The 17,086-nt window shown below is 40.9% G+C and overlaps 1 protein-coding gene across 1 annotated transcript in view; it reads right to left on the bottom strand.

Moving 5' to 3' along the window:
* Positions 1 to 7,577: 7,577 nt before the first annotated feature.
* CACHD1 (cache domain containing 1) overlaps positions 7,578 to 17,086 on the bottom strand; it is a gene marked incomplete at its 5' end in the record, with an annotated part of 111,168 nt that continues 101,659 nt past the window's right edge. Inside the window, 9 exons of the mRNA XM_082311524.1 lie at positions 7,578 to 7,934; positions 10,471 to 10,572; positions 11,542 to 11,619; positions 12,490 to 12,651; positions 13,041 to 13,192; positions 14,167 to 14,283; positions 14,497 to 14,583; positions 15,306 to 15,466; positions 16,866 to 16,982. Coding sequence (XP_082167650.1) covers positions 7,696 to 7,934; positions 10,471 to 10,572; positions 11,542 to 11,619; positions 12,490 to 12,651; positions 13,041 to 13,192; positions 14,167 to 14,283; positions 14,497 to 14,583; positions 15,306 to 15,466; positions 16,866 to 16,982 — 1,215 coding nt within the window. The 3' untranslated portion in view covers positions 7,578 to 7,695. The remainder of the gene's footprint in view (positions 7,935 to 10,470; positions 10,573 to 11,541; positions 11,620 to 12,489; positions 12,652 to 13,040; positions 13,193 to 14,166; positions 14,284 to 14,496; positions 14,584 to 15,305; positions 15,467 to 16,865; positions 16,983 to 17,086) is intronic.

Genomic DNA, 17,086 nt, shown 5'->3' on the forward strand with positions numbered 1-17,086 from the left:
ACAGCCACACGCTTCATTCAGAGTTGCATTCCCAATAAACAGTTATTTTCACTTTGCTTGCACTCCTTTGCGGGAGCCTTATATGTACTGTACATAGCTCCCATTCACTGGAATATGTCAGGTACTGCTGTGTATGACCAAAAATGGGATGTTTCTTCACTCCTGAAACGTTTTCCATACAGACACAAAAACACTTCAAGTGACTTTGCCCACAGCTGAACATTTACTTTTTAAGTGGAACCTGATAGCTCTGAAACTTGGTGTAACACTGCTCCTCAGCGTGTTGGGAATGATGGATTATCTCAGTAACAGACTGGTTAGCAACTTCTCCCCAGTTTCCATTCTGTAACACAGTGGTCTGCAAATAAACAGTAAAAAGATGAAAGAGGTAAGAGCTATAATTTATAAAGCGAGTAACTATTCTGAGGAAATCATTACACTGAAATGTAATGTAATGGTCTATTTTGGGAATCGTGGTCTTTGCAGTAGAATTTATAACCTTTGTTGCCTAATGCATATCATTAGCAAATCTGTGTGAAGGTTATATTTAAAGACAGCAAAAAAAGCGTAAATCTCAAAAAAACCCACCACAAAACAAATCCAGCTTCTTGAATAACTGAGAACAAAAGCAAATAAGATCAAACAGCTATTATAAGTACAGTCCTCTTCAATAAATGGTTCTAAAGGCCAATATATTGACGGGGAACCTCAGCAATACCTTCTCCTAAAACAATGCCCTCCCTGCTTTAAATCACCATTCTTCCCTGCATAGGCTTTATTTTTCCTCATTCAGAGTCAACTTCAAATTTAGTAATAACTTCTTGGCAGAAAAATACACTTTGGCAATTTTAGTATTAAAAAAAAAAAAGTTCCTTGGGTTTCTAGCAAAAGCAGGTACAACCCCACATTCCTACACAGGGTATTTTTATTGGCTAACCTGTTAAGGTGCTGCAAATTGTAGTTTCAAATCATTCTGTCTCAGATTCTCTATAAGGGCCTACTTTCTAGGAACTGGAAAGTGATATTGATAGTTCACAGGGAATTGTGAAATCATTTCACATCAAAAAATAGTGAAATTGTAATACTGAATTAAAGCATTCACTAGGGTAAATTGGTACATCTCCATAACTATCTCATTTACAGCACCTCCAGATCTGGCTAATTATAAACTTGAAGAAAATCTTTGACATGATTAACTGAATAGCTAGTATGTACTGGGAGTGAACAGGCATTTTACCAGCAATTTGTTTTGATATGATAAACCAGTCAGTGATTTATCCCTGCCAGCAGAGGTTGGAATTTGAAACAGCCCCACAATATTTTGTCCTTAAAAACGCTGTAACTTGTTAAATATGGAAAATTGGCATAAAGGATGTAACGCGAGCTAAACTTTCCCAATGCGTTCTTAAAAAATTTATGAGACTTTAAAATGTTCTGCCATTCAGTTATAAAAAGGTCTCCATAGAAACTGTCATGCAACATGACTTTTTGCTATAAACACACTTACTGAAGTGTCTGACTTCTACATGTTCATTCTGTTTTCATGAGGAGCAAAAAACCCCATTCCCTTCCTGTTATCCAGGTTCTCTGGCTGAGGTTACAGCAGTAACACATTTTGACTTGGTCATAGAGATTTCCTCGGTTAAACTGCAATGGAAATAAACACACTTAAAGAGGTTATTATTATTTTGCAGGAATTAGATCATGTAGTTTAATTATTCGACCTTTAATCTCTCCTAATTGCATGTGATTTGCACACATTATGCCAGGAGAATTGATACTGGGAGCAAATGAATTGTTGAAGCGTCAGAAAGTTGGAAAACTGAAAATAAGTATACTAAAACTACTTGACCAAGTTCCCAGTTTCCTGCAGTTCTCGGTGCCAACCTATCTCAGAGTGTCTCTCTGATTTCGTTACCTCTAGGTGCAGTGGAAGAGTTTTAAAATTAGAAAAATCCACCAATGATGTTGACCAAACTGGAAATATTTGGCAACGTAATCTACGGCCGGCCCATTGTTCAACTCGTGTTATGGTGCCTAGGGTTAAAGAGGAGAGGCTGCCTTTTATATGAACGTTGGCGTGGCATGGCGCCACCTCTTTCTGCGCATTTCTTCATGCAGACATACTGTTTGTAAAAAATGCTGACTCGACAGTCGCGGAGGCTGAGGTTGTTCCCTTTATCCATGGAGCAGCTGTTGTACTTGCGCCCTCGTCTTTCGTTGCCAGGTGGAGGGTGGGGTAGAAAGGTTCCTGCGCTATGCTTTTGGGCCCATAGTGTCCCTTCCTTGCTATCACTATTTTTGTTCCATTAGCGGCAGTAACAGCAGAGAGCACTTGTTCAGGCAGCGCTCCAAGAACCTGGTGCTTTTGCCGGCGTCGGCTATAAAAATGTAGAATAAAATAGAACAAAACATAATTGTTACTGCTGGCTCCCAGCTTCTGAGAGCGGTACCGTTTACTGCCACCACGAATGAAACCAGCCCAGGGAGAAAAACAGTACATTTTTTCACAGAATTTAGATGAGGCCACTATGATTCATCTGTGAGCTGAAGGTGAAACTTCCAGGTCTAATAAATGTTCCGCCTTTGCCATCAAATTCGTGTTTCTCTTCTGCTCAGGCCATTGCTATTGCTCTGGCATCGACTGCCGCTTTGTGATGGGCATAGAATTCCATTGCATTGCAACAAAAGCCTTGGTTAAACTGACTAGATCTGATTATTTGAAGGAAACTCTTTTGTACTTCAGACATTTATTTTCCTTTAATATATTATCACATCAACTCTTTACTGAAGATCTCAGTGGAAGTTTGCAGAAGAGATGTAGATGTGATTAAGCCTTTGCCTGGAACAGTGCAGGCAACCAGTAAGTGCATGTTCTAGTGCAGGCTGCCATGCGAAGTCAGTAACGCACTTCGCAAACTCCTGTTCACACACAGTGGTAGATACACTCTGAATTTCTGCCAGTTCAGGCTCCTTTGGGTTCCCAGGCAGAGGATCTGCATACCCCAGCCTCAAAAAGCACAATCCAAAGCAGGCGATATAAATGATGCAGAGGCAGGGAAGCATCAAGCTTTTCTGCGGAGATGAAACTGGCAGCATTTCTGCGCATGCACTGGCAAACACAGCAGTTATGTTTGGCACTTCACTAACAAGGCAGGGGCTGGAGGACTTCACTCTTGGACTGGAGTGTCTAAATTCCACCGTAGCCTTGGCTTCAGAAACGCAAGCCCTTCTGGGCCAAGGTCCTTCCGTGACTCAGTTCAGAGCACATAAAGTAGAGAAAATAATTACCTCTCATCATGCAGGAGTGCTGCAAACAATATGAAATACTTTATGGCACTTATATGACTTTTTCATAGTTAGGTTCCATGCTAAAGGGGGAGATTGTACAGCAAAACAACCCAACAGTTACCGAACTAACCGCTGTAGGAATTAATATTCCAAACATCACTGAAAGCCTAGTGCAGGCTCCTTTGAAAATCCCAGCCATAGCTGAGATTCTCTTTTAAAAACAAATGAAATGGGTAGCTAAGAGCTATGAACACTGCAAATTAATCTTTGTACTTGCATACAGCCTTTTGGATTACCTGCACTCTCTTAACTTGATCCAGGAGTTCTGCATCCTATTTTTTCCCCCTTTTCCATATTTGCTGCCAGCTTACTACCATAATTTGTACTCTGGCAAATACGCTTTCTATCCTCATCACCATTTCTGGGTCACTTTACAGAATAAAGCCTTTGAAAGCTAGAGATCCCATTTTGACCAGTTATAGTCACAACTACTGCTGCACATGTGAACATCTCGTGAATTCTCATCTGTCTTCTCTCTCATTGCCAAGGGCAAGAGTAAAGATAATATTTCATGGCTTAAGTGGCCTTATAAAATGTTCATGGGCAAACTGTAAGACTCTTCTTTCCAAATCACATTTTTTATCAAGGCAATAGTGTAAACAAATAAAAAAATCATCTGAATTAATTTTCAAGCAATATATTCTGAAAATGTAAACAGCTTCTATCTCTGGGCAGGCCAGCTGGGTTACTTGGATGGAGGACCTGCTTGTTACAAACACGAAAAATGAATACACTTCACAGTGCTCAAATACTGAAAGCGTTGAGTCAATTTAACATTAACGAACACAAACCAAAGGCAACACTCATTTTCATTTCAAAAGAACTTGTTCTGGAAGAATGAAAGAAAACCTACAGGAAATAAATACAACTAAGTTTCAAAACCGAAACAAGTAGAAAATGAATGGCCATGAAGTCTACCATTATAGGTAAGGGGGATACAGGGTACGAGCCCAAGGCCGGCCATAAACTGCTCATTTTGTGATCTTGTTCCTCAGTCAACATAATAAAATAATGAAGGGGAGGGAAGGCCATGGCTGCAACATGGGCAATAAAAATGGAAGAGCTATCATGCAGCTTCTTCAAAACCTTGATTACATCCATTATCAGGTTTTGTTTTAAATGAATAGTATCTTTACCAGCATTACATTTATTCCTGATGGGACAAGGTTAGCTGTCACTATTTGAAGTTGTGATTTGGCACACCTCTAGATCTCTGTTTTTCCTGTAATTATTCCTTAATAGCAAGAGCTTTGGCTCTTCTCGTTACTTCAAGTATGAGCAAGGTTGTCCAGACCCCACGAATCAAGAACAGTTTGTACGTCCTAGAACAAAAGTGATGAAGCAGCAGTGAGGTGCAGCTCTATAAAAGCTTTTAAAGGTAAAAGCAAGGGGGTTTAATTGCTGTGACTTTTGACAGCTGTGTAAGGAGAGGTGTCCTGCACACTTAGCTATATTTCTGGCAGGGCTGCAACAGAGAACACTGCAAGCAGTTTCTGACCGGCGTGTAATGTGAAGAATAACAAAAAAATATCTCCACTGAAACAGTGTTGTAGTTAGGAAAGTAATTAATGTTATCGCATTTCACAAGGTATGTGCTTATTCATATTACTTCGACACATTTTGAACAAAAATTATTTATCCCACTATAAAAAAAGTAGTACAGAATATGCCAGTGTGGGTTAACAAATGTATACATACAACCTGTGTTTAACACTGCAGTTTAATTAGAGCTGGACTTAATGATGTGCTTCTCACTACAAACTTGCTCCTTAGCCTTATCTGGTTTAAATTAACATCAGCACCAGAGCAGGCAGGCAAGTGCAGATCAAGCCAAAGGTGTGTTTTTCTATATTTCTGTTTATATTATATTATATGAAAGGCAACTATTCTAATGTTGCTTGAAATAAAAAAAACCCACACAACTGGGGAGCAAATACTCAAGTTCAAGAACTGCTGCTGCATAGCGAGATTCCTTCCTATGTATGTAGATGGGGAAAATACAATTTAAATTTCGCTTTACAAGTCAGTGACTTCCACAGACACTTGTGCCATGTGGTAACAGCTTTTGGCTGAATTCCAGCTTCTATGTTACAAAAAGTCCTAGCTAGAACTTTGAATCTGATTTACCTCCGAATTTTAATGAGAACGCATTTATGAGTTCTATAGGACTAGGAAATCAACAAAGCATCTTGTTTGATGTTTCGCACAAACCGTTATTAAACTTACATATAGTTGAACAGTTTCCACACTGAAAGCTATTTTCCCTTCATGCTTAAAAATTCTGCTTCTTGGCTGGGTATGTTGTTCTTTGGTCTAGCAGTAATATTAAGACAATGCATTTTCTTCTAAAGGCAAACCTGGCAAAACAGCCAGTTTTTCCATTTCCCAACCATCAGCATTATTTTGGATTCAAAATTAGAAATTCTAGCAAGGAGGGTCTACAGACTGACACACAAACTGTTACAGGGCATCAGATTCAGCCCTTTGAGAACATAAAGCAGTGCTTAATAGATTTCTACAGCTGTCTGGTCAGCAAAAAAACCCCAACCCAACCCTACACAAACACAGCAGAATGGCAAATCCAGCGCAACTGAGTTTTCCGTAGCACATAAGAAAAAAACCCAAGTGATTGGCTTTGGTGAGCCTACACAGTGGCTGACCACTTCCAGAAATGTTCATTTCCCAAACAATGACCAACAGGCTAAAAAAAAAAAAAAAAAAAAGCTTTAAAACATGTGTCAATACTGTCACTTATATGTAAAGTTTAGATCTTTCAAGTTTGTTTACAAAAACAAGAGGAACACGACCAAATGTTTCACTCCTGTTATAGCACTCATTCAGATCGAAAAATTAGAGGAAATTGAGACAGAATAATTTCAATCTAGCCAGTTATCCACAGAACTATACTTTATATACAGTTTATTTTACTAGAGATTTTAATTTTATACATAGTATAAAGGGGTATCCTGGTATCACACATATAGTTATTTTACTGTACTGTTTAAGAACCAATTTTTTACATAATACAGTATTAAGTACCATATTAATTAAAACAAGTGATTTTTAAAAAAAACTACATATAAATGGATGTTTATCATATGCACAGTGCAAGAATGTTTTTATATCATCGTAATCACAAAATGTGAATCTAAAATACAACACTGATTTAAAACTGATTTATAATCATGATGCTCTGTGTTGTAGACAGATTGATTAATCTTTGTTTGAATTACCAAGCAATGTTAAATTCCAGACGAACAGCAGCAGCTTAAAATTATGATTTCAGAAAGATACCTTCCACAGTAACTCAAGTTTTACAAAACACTGGTTTATCCCTACTTCTGATCTTGACAGTGTCCTAAGGAAACAGAATAATGGCACAGATTTCATTTGGAATTGTCTGGTAACTAATGCTAAATAAATTCTTTATTACTTCCACACAGGAAACCTTTAAGGATGATTGAAGAGGTAAAGATGGAGAGGTTTATGGGCAGAATTCTCAGAATTTTAGTAACAGAGTACAGGACTTCTCCTCTGCAAATAGGAAGAAAATACTATAATATAAATCAGGTTGTAATATTTACAGAAAACAATTGTGGAAAAGAAAGCATTCATAATGTAAACACGTCAGAAACGACTTCTTCATTTTCCCTTTTGCAGAGTGGGGCAGTGGATGAATATCAGCTATATAAGAAACAGATGTCTTCCTCAGAAGAACCACTTCACCATCACAGAATATATGTGGTAGTTGTTGAGAATTGCTAACATGTTTTCTCCCCTCCCTCCCCCCAAAGTTTCAAGTTCAATAAATAGTAGAAAAATAATCCTTTACTTAAAAATCTTGAGATGCATTGTCCTAGGTTCCATACAGCAATCGTCGGAGCAGTGAACTTTCTGCGTGCGAAACAAACTGCAGAGAAACCAACAGCCGTTCCCCCCCCTGCCTCTATCTGGCACTTTTTTAGTCTTCAGCTGCACAGATTTCTGCTCTTCCAGTTAAGGAAACCAAATCATCTCTGGCTCTTTTAAGCTCGCTCTCTCCTCTTGGCTCAGCATAACAGAGCTTCCAAAGCTTCAGCTGCTGTATAAACTTGCGTCCCTGTTTTTGGAGGTCTAACGTGCCTCCTGCTCCATTTTATTAAATGTTATGGCAGGTCCATTCATCAAACACATTTCCCTTCCATTTCAGAGCCAACCTTACATTTATAAAAATGTAAAGCTTTTATGCCTAACAGTTTACTCGGGAAGTTACTTAAGTCATTCCTGGTGAAAAGCACAGAAACAAAGCTGCCCGTTGCTGCATGGGTCATTGTTCACAAGTTATGTTTCTTTTGTCATTGTTCATTAGCACTCTGCATCCACAGTGTGTACCGTGACTGCAGCCTGTAAATGGTGGCTGTGGTGAAGAGTTGGGTGGTGCAACCGGTAGTGGTGAAATTTGTGACTCAACAGGGCAGCTGTCTGAGGTGGCGTGTCCAGGTCTAAGTCCTCATCGTGGTTTCCAACATCAACACCAGCCGACAACGGGTCGTTATTGCACGGAGGGTTTTCACTGTCTTCCTGAGGACTCATAGTGCTGTAGCCTAGAAAATAAATCAGCAGGACTAAGAATTAAAAGCAAGACTAAAAGGTCAATATTCCACAGTGCTGACCACTGTACCCTTCATGGAATCGGACACAGTCAGTGCTTTATAGAGAATAAAGCAATTTGTTTGTTTGTTTTTTCTATTAATTAAAGAAAATTAACAAAACCATCCTCTCCTGTAAGTTCATAATGGATCCCTTTCCCTGTCACCGTCTTTGTTTATAAACTTTGGGGACCTATGATCTGTACCACCCCAAAGAGTAAAAAACAATCATGCGTTCAACAGTTTGTTACGGTAGAATTGCTGGCACTGATTTTAAAAACAAAGCACAACAGAATTTTTTTTGGTGTGGTATCTTTTAAGATATTACTTGGATTTTTACAAACAGACAAGAAATAGGTGGGATCCACTACCATTACCTCTACTCCTATCAAACTACATCTTTCCTAGGAAGGATTGCCAGCTATTGCATCTGGAAGCAGCAAATCTTCACATCATCTTGTTGTATTATCACAGTATTGTATTTTTAAAAGGAAGAGAGCACTTTTCACCTGTGAGGGTCTATTTGCAAAAAACCAAGCACATGTTTTTAATGCTGGTGAGCTTTCCATGCAGTTAAAGCAATCTATTGCATCCACATGGGAAGTGTTTCACACAGCAGGTCCGTTAATAGTACCGACACTTCCAGCTAAGCACATGCACATAGTGCAATTAACTCGAGGCTCTCCTTTAGCTAAAATATCTGCTACTGGAGTCTGAGAAGTTAAAAAAAAAAAAGAACAACAGATCAGCCATCTACAGGAGTAACGAGAGGTTGCATTCACTGGGATATCCTAAGGAAATTATGTCACTGGAAAGCTAGCTAACAGCTAACCCTTGCAAGACAAGATTGTGCTTTCTCAGTGTGGAAGCTGTCTCATAACAGGTCCCTCGGAGATTTTCTGTCCCTTTCTTTTGAAGCAGGTGCTAGTAGTTACTATGAGATTTGGATTTACCACTGAAACCAGCTGTTACCACTCAAAATCAGTTTGCAGTACAAACAAAACCACCTCAGTATTTCTAAATGCAAAAACACAAACAAAATTTAAAAGGAAAAAGATCTTGCTTTAATTAGAAAAACAATCCTTCTCAGAAAACTTTGGCTAAGAGCTGAAAAACCACTAGTGCTTCTGAGCATCTCAGTCAGGTTTTCAGCTTGAGACACCTAAAAGAAGTGTGTTAAAAATATCAGGCTAAGTACCCAAAGCTGGTTCTCATTTCCCGTGGTCTGAGTCACGGTTTCTAGCTGGCAGAGAGGAATTGGGGGAGAAGACTGGGCAGCCCTTTGAAGAAGATAGAATTACAGAAACTAAAAATAGAAGCGCACATTTCAGAAATAGGTAGACAGTTACCCTGCTAACCTTGACATGTTGACTAAAAAGATGGGAAGGATTTGCTAGGACTACAAGAAATGGAGCAAAAGGAGCATTAGTCTAGCAAATCTGCCTCAGCACAGGTAATCTGGCCCCAAATCCAGGGTAATTCCTCCTAGAGCAAGATTGTCTCTCAGACATCTGTTCACCCACACTCCAAGCCTTTGGTCTTCAGATTTCCTGTCCCGCAGCAATTCCATTAGTGCAACCACTGTCTTAATAATTGAACACGTCTGCTGTAACATACCCAGCCACTACGACACACAGCTAGAGCTAACATCTGTGGCAGACTGCCTTGTCTAACCCTCCTCTTAATTTTTATTAAGCCTCCTCATGAGTCAACAGCATTACACCCTTCTAACAGCTTTCAAGATTTAAGAAGACTTAGTCTCAGGGCATGACAGACATATCAAAATTCCCTGAACCTAAACAGGGTTGAAGTGTGTGTGTGTGGCAAACACACATGGCTGAATACCCTTCGCTGCTATACATGTACACAGTTAATGGTGATCATTATTTGCTTAAAGGTGATGTAAGATGTCCTCTGCGGTGATGGTATGGACTGAATGTGCAACAGAAAGGCTAAGGAGGCACCTGACACATTGGTCTCTAAATCTGCACTTACTTACCCCAGCAAATGCAGGTGTCCAGCACATGCTGCTAGAATTTTATGAAAGATGTGCATGTCATGGCAAAGAGAAGAGCAGCAGAGAAGCTGGCCTCATCGCAAGGGATTTCCTTTCTCTCGTTAAGCAGGAGAGGTCCATTATCTCAACTGAACATCTAGATTGTTAGGGTTGGCGGTGGAATAAGGGTGTGGTAAACACAGTACCATTTCTGTTGGTCTGAATTCTAGTCACCCAGGAAGAACCCAAAAGCAGACAGGGGGAGCACGGCATTTAGCTGCTGCTATACTGCCACTCTGACAAAACCAGCTCCCTCGCTGGACGTTATCATCTGCTGAAGGGTGTCAAAACTGTGTAACTGTGAAGCAATAAGGAGCAAAGGTTTTTGTTTTGGTTTGGTTTTTGCAGCCTTATCTGCAACATGCCAGACACGTGAAGGAAACTGAGTAACCACAATCATTAACCTGGGGCCAGGGCAGTGATTCAAGGTCTTACCGTGGTCGCTCTCCGTTCCCGATCGCCCCCAGTACCGGCGTCTGCGTTCTGGGCTGTGGGCGTGCCGCTCTATTACTGCTGCTATAAATCGAGTGTTACTAACTGGGAGAGACAAAGAAACAGAACTGGTTTTAAAGAAAGTGCTTTTACTGAATTATACCAGTGGGACAAATCAGGCACAAGGGAATAGGCTTTCTGCAAACTGATTCTTCTCAAACACTCCTTCTTTTAAGAAGATTGTCAAGCAACAGAGGAGTAGGAGTAAAGAGACAGTGTTTAAATGTGGAATAGATCAAGATCCCGTCAAACTCATTCACCTCCTCTGCTTGGATTAATAAAGTTAGAGAATTACTCTGCCAATGCTAAAGAACCTGTGGCAGCACTGAAAGCCGACTCAAAATGAAACTAAAAAGGACTTGGAGAAGAAGTAGATGCAAGCCATGAAACTCAGATATGGTTATTTTTCAATCTTTGAGTGTTGACACAGTTTCAAATATTGGGTATTGTTTTAGTTCTGGTTTAGTGAGGGCCCAGAGACAGGGATCTGGTCTGACTCTGGAGTTCTCCCAGAGTTTAGGTGCACCGGCTGATCTTAGAGTACACCAGTATCATATGCAAAATGCCATTTTTACTGAGCGGTAAAGAAGTACAAGCATCCCAAATCAATGCAAATAAGATTTACTGCCACATTTGTTGAATGTACGTGCCAGACTTGGCCTCTCCTTTCCAAGGCTGAGCAAAGGTAGGCGTTTTCCATACCCTGTACTGTCACAATTCCAATTTTTAAGCTGATCAGAGCTATTTCTGGAAGTGGTATTGATGGGGGGGTGTAACAGGCAAACTTCCTCCACACATAATCGAGATTAGTCTTTTAAAAGTGAAAAATGTAATTTTTCAGCATGAGACTAAAGGTGCACTGGAAGATACAGTTTAAGTTAAAACACTGTTCTGTCATTTTCTACTGCTTATCAGCACAGGGCTTCCTCACGTATTTTTAATTCTAGCATATTAAGAAAACAAATGCCTCATTTAATGTAACATTTTTTTACAGCAAAGTGATTTGGTACTTACTGATTCCTCTGTCTTCATGGCTGTCATCGTCTCTCTCGTCCCTATCATTTTCCAGGTTCGACATACGCACTGACATTTCTACACACCATTACAAACAGAAAAATGCAACTGTTAAGAGAAAAATTTTGGATCATCTTACTAACGGCTGTCACCCTGGTAATATAGTGGAAGCACTCTGCGTTACTGTGTGAAGAGATGCAGTCTGAGCTTGGTGTACTCTTTTTCCAAGATAGATGGGGCTAGGGGTACTAAGAAAACGACACACCCCACCTCCCCCTGCAAGGAACAGGCTTTAGAGTTTTGAAGAAAGTGAAATAATTCAAAATAGAGCCAGGGTATAATAAAATATAGATGTAATTAGCCCTGATCACACTTCTCACCTCTGTATCTTTCTACCGGTATCCTTTTGCCCAAACACAGTTTTGTCTCTCAGCCTTCAGTCGTTTTATCTATGTAGATATTCCATGAACATCACATGGACCAGATGCAGGGAACACAAGTAAGAAAAGACATGTCCCATACAGCCCAAGCAGAAAGGGCGTGAAAACTGTAATACTCCCAAAAGCACCACTCTTGTGCAGAAATAAACATATGTGATCGGTGTGCTATGACAAGGTCCAGAAAGCTGTGAAGCTCGGCTTATCATTTTAGCTCTAGAAAAAGCGTAACTTCAGCTTCCTGACAAGAACTTCATGTTAAGGTTTTTGGGCAGACTCTCCTCGGGCGGCAGCAGGTCTGGCTGCACCCAGGAGAGGGCAGCAATACACAAGCACCCTGGGCGAGACCTGACTTTTATAAGGGTTGGCAAAATGGAAATAAAACGGGGTGAAGCATTGAAACAAAACCAAGGAGAGAGGTTTTGGATTTTTTTGTTTCGTTTTTGGTTTTTGTTTTGTTTTGTTTTTAATTCCCACCCTACTATTTCTCTCTCAAGAGTTATCAGCTCACCCTGCGCAGCCAAAGGTGACATGTGCTGGTGACTCCTCCGATGTATCTGGTGGCGATATGCATATACTGCTAGGACAAGCACCATAATGCAGCCCATAATGCCTCCAGCCACTGGGCCAACTGGTGCACTTTTGATCATGTTCAGAGTGATTACCTCATCTCCTAAATCAAAAGTGACAAAACAGAGGGGAAAAAAAACATAAATGCTCTGCAGAAAGGTTTAAATCAACATCTCTGAAGATTAGAGAAGATCTTGAAGGCTTTCTAGGTGCTTAACTGCGCACACACAGGACAGCACACTTTAAATAGAAGTTGTTCAGAGAGGGTACATCTTAAAGACAGGAATGTATAGCTACACTCAGCTACACATCAGTATTTTCAAAAATGTAATACACACAACAGGCCTGATGCTCCTTCTTTACTGCCTGATGTACTATTTGTGCTTACCACTAGCGTAAGAGAAACGTGGTATGTGAAGCATGCTCTGACACTGAAAGTGCATGTTATTGAACACAGTTAAATGCAGCATCTGTTCAGAAAGGCAGAGTTACCTATTGCTCCCAAGTCATCCACATAGGGGCTCTTCGCTCCCACAATGCCACCGAAGCATTCCTTCTGAGGGGCACAATAGGACTTATCCAGATGGGTCTTCCCATCACTGTCTACCATACACCACTCGCAGTCCAACACACCAAAGCAATCCCTGAAAATTAAAACCGAAAGAAGACCATGTTTACTTTTAAGTCCAACACTTCTTATTTGGCATAGCTCAGTCTATTTTAGAATCGCAGGACAGAGGGAGGCCAAAATCATCTGTAAAGCCTCACATACGTAACATTTGGCCACCCAAAAACTTCTCACTAAAATGCTCAAGTACCACAATGGAAGTTAGACAGGGAAGCTGCATCTTCAGCATGCATCTTCCAAGTCTGTTTGCTTTGTTTTTTTTCCTTCAGCACTCAGCCTGAGCAATGGAAGAACTTCCTACTTGTAACGCCTCCAATAAGGCATTTCTCAGCATGGTGAAGTCTGACTACAGTTCCACCCTTTTTCTGCAGTCCTTTGGAAGATGGAAGAAAGGATTTGGAAAGTCTGGTCAGAGCACAATATGTTCTAGCAATCTCAGTTCCCTGGAGATGGCTCATAACTAGCAAAAAAGAAATAAGCCCTCAAGCTTCTCTACGTAATGCCAGGAGTAGAACAGAGAAGCAGGAAACCAGAAGCTGACAGGCAGCTGCCATCTCTAATGTGCTCCAAAGCCACCACTGCAAAAGTACTGTCTACTTTCTGTGAACGCTTTAGTCCACACATTCCTCCAGAAGGCAGACAAACATAGCAGCACTATCCATTTTGCTAAAAGGAAGAACTTGTTGTCCTTTCAACAGCAAATCTTCCATTTGCACAACCCTCGGTTCTCCAAGTGTGATGGGAAAGCCATTCGTTTCCTATTAATGGTGTTATGTGACTCAAACGGGAATACTGAGGTCTTCTGTTTCTGCACTGCAGCATCATGTCATTGTCGGTGTGTGCTATAATATCTCGTTCTGGCATCACACCTGTCTTCCCTTCTCTCTTTTTTTTTTTTTTTTTTCTTCTTTAAAACATGTAAGGAAGAGCTACTTTTCACTTAAGTATTTCAAGAACACAAGATATTTTGAGGCATGGAAAACGCTTTACCCGCTTGCTGTTCTCTGATTGCACTGAGTGTTAATGCACTGCGGGAGAGCATCCTGCAGGCTCGGATCGATTGCTGTGAAAGTCATTGGCTCCTGATGAACTTCACAACTCGGATTCCTATATTGGGGCAAAAAGTAAAGCAAAAAGTATTATAAAAGCAGTCAAAGCACAATCAATGAAAAACATCATTTTTACCTATCGTCTGCTTAATTATGCTAAAAATACTGTCTATTCTATCCTGTATCACCTGTAAGTTAGCATGAACAAACAAGTAATTTTGTTAATTGACTTCTGTCACATGCTGTTCCATGAGAGGAGGGTCGTTCTTACCTGCTTTCGGCGTTAGTGAGGTTGCCAGTACATTCATTTACCTCCAGAGGGCACTCGCAAGGGCACTCGCATTCGTTCTGTTCCATTCTTCAGGGGCAGAGAACACAGAAAAAACGCATCAGACATTGTACCGTGATTTTAACCCCACAGTGCAGCTCCATACCAGCAGGTCACCATGGAGAACAGCATTCACATGGCTGTTCAGTAACCCTTCTCCTTCCCCCAGGAACACAGGGATTGCTCTATTCTGCACTGGGACTGAGAACAAGATAATAACAGAGCCTCTCTGATCTGTTACTCGCCCCCTGAAATTTAAAAAGCAGACAAGCCCTGGGTAAGTCTCAGATCTAGATCCAAGGATCCTTCTTGCCAGTGCAACAAACACGTAACGATGCTGGTGTAGACAAAACCTCCTGCAAGCACCAGGATCCCCTCAATGAAAAACTATGTCAAATCACATAAAATCATGGCTATTAATATGCCAGAACAAAGGGCCTGAACCACAGATAACTGCCCCTGAGAAACTGAATCTGTCGTGGTCTTTTAACTTTATCTACCCAAACATATCAAGAACAAACTACCCTGTGTTTTAATACACTGACAATATGGCAAAGGATTAGAGGTATGCTAAGTCACCATGCCTCTTACAGATAGCACAGGTAAAGTAACTATTTTGTTTTCACTTCAGATTTGCACTGCATGTTTTCATTTAGCTTATAAAAGAAATGTGTTTTTATAAACCTTGAATCAATAAAGAGGGAAGAAGTAAATGTCCAGAGCAGCCCGTTCATTTCCCATCTCCTGCTCACCTGTGGCAGTTGAGGCAGAGCCTGTCTACCATACTGCAGGCACAGAAAGCAAGTGAATCGCAGGTCTCATTGACGATTCCCACAAAGGCATTGGTGCCCGGGATTCTTGTCAGCCTGTACTTGGAGCAGTGACTGCCATGCACAAGGTTTGTCAGATCACCCTAGGAAAAAACCAAATAGTGTCAACGGTGTAGCAAGAAACCCATTGTTTTAGGGAGCTGAAGACTTTCCCCCTTCCAAGGAAACCTACAGAGCTGAGGGAACACAGATGCCTGGGAACGCCGCCTTCACAAATAAGAGGCTTATAAAACTGTTCATCAACCTGTTGAGTTTTGCTTCCAAGCTACTGCTGGGTGGAAAGACTTTGCTGAAGATAGAAAAAAACATGCTTAGCTTGTAAACATTACGAGATGTGGCAGCAGCATTGAGTCCAATATCCCACTGACAGCAGGTTACATTTCATTCCCTCACATCGCTCACCAAGCCATCCCCGCTGTGCCAACCATCGGTGACCTCCGCAAAGACGCTCTGCTCTGACGGGGAGGCACCAGCATGACTTGTTGAAAACTTCCTGGCACATGTACTATAAAAAAAAAAAATACACCACAGCACTGTACAGCTGTGATCTATTTGGTAGGCAGACTCATTCCTGATTCCTATTTGCATGCCACAATCTTAAGTTTTTGCTCTGTCCTATACAATTTCCTTTACAGTAATATGCTTTCTATTTTGCATTTCAAGTGTGGGGAAAATGTTTAAGCCTACCTGACATAAATCAACGTATTCTGACATAACTTTCAAATATTTTTGATGCTCACTTCCCAACTTCTCCTCCCAGTAATAATTGAAAAGTATTATTTAAATAGCGGCTTCTCCCACAGAGCTTAACATCTTTTGAATAATTCTGGAGTGATCTTGCAAGGACAGATCTGTGGCGCTGCAATTGGCATTCACGGCGCAGTGAGAGATGACAGCCCCTGGCTTAGACCTCTCGGCACAAGAGGAAGCTCAGAGATGACCCGCGGGGACCACAGAGCATTCACATCTCCAAAGACTGCAGTTTGACAAATGACACTCTGCAAATGCTCATGCAAGTTGCATCAGTAAATGCATTTATTTGGTCACCTAGCTAAAAGGTAATTTATTAGAGACCTTTACTACCGGTGTCACAGGAGGACATGACACTGGTCAGAGTTGGAAGCCAGAGGTCAGGAGACGATCCAAAACAAAAAATCCTAACTACTGCTGGAAACTCCTCACCCAGCGACCGAGAACTTATTTTCATGATGCTGGATGAGACTCTGCAGACATCAACCACAGTTGGCCAGCAATCACATCCATAATCCCTTGTATGTCAACTGACTCCTCATGCAAGCACAGTTTGTGCAGTCCAGATCACTGATTTTGTGTTTGGAGAGGGTAAACGGAGGCCAATCCACACGGAAGGTTGGCTTTGAGCCGCGTCTGCTGATCCTGGCAACAATTTGCGTTTCCACCAAAAGAAACCCAACCCAACCAAAGTACATTCAAAAGCAAAGTAAAACAGAAAAACACACTTACCACTAAGCTGGTATTAAATTTATAAAACCGCTGAACTGTTCTGTCACTGAAGCTGTTGCAGAGGTTTTTCTTGACGAAGTTTGGGTGGTTCAGAATGTCATTTGCTACCAAAGGCTCCTAAGTGAAAAATGGAGGATTTTATGCCTTTGAAATTGGACACAGACAGCAGCTTCTCTACAGTCCTTACCACCCCAGAAATTAGAAAAGGTAGGAATAAACCA

The sequence above is a fragment of the Platalea leucorodia genome, assembly GCF_965183815.1.
Source record: "Platalea leucorodia genome assembly, chromosome: 5".
Classification (NCBI taxonomy): Eukaryota; Metazoa; Chordata; class Aves; order Pelecaniformes; family Threskiornithidae; genus Platalea; species Platalea leucorodia.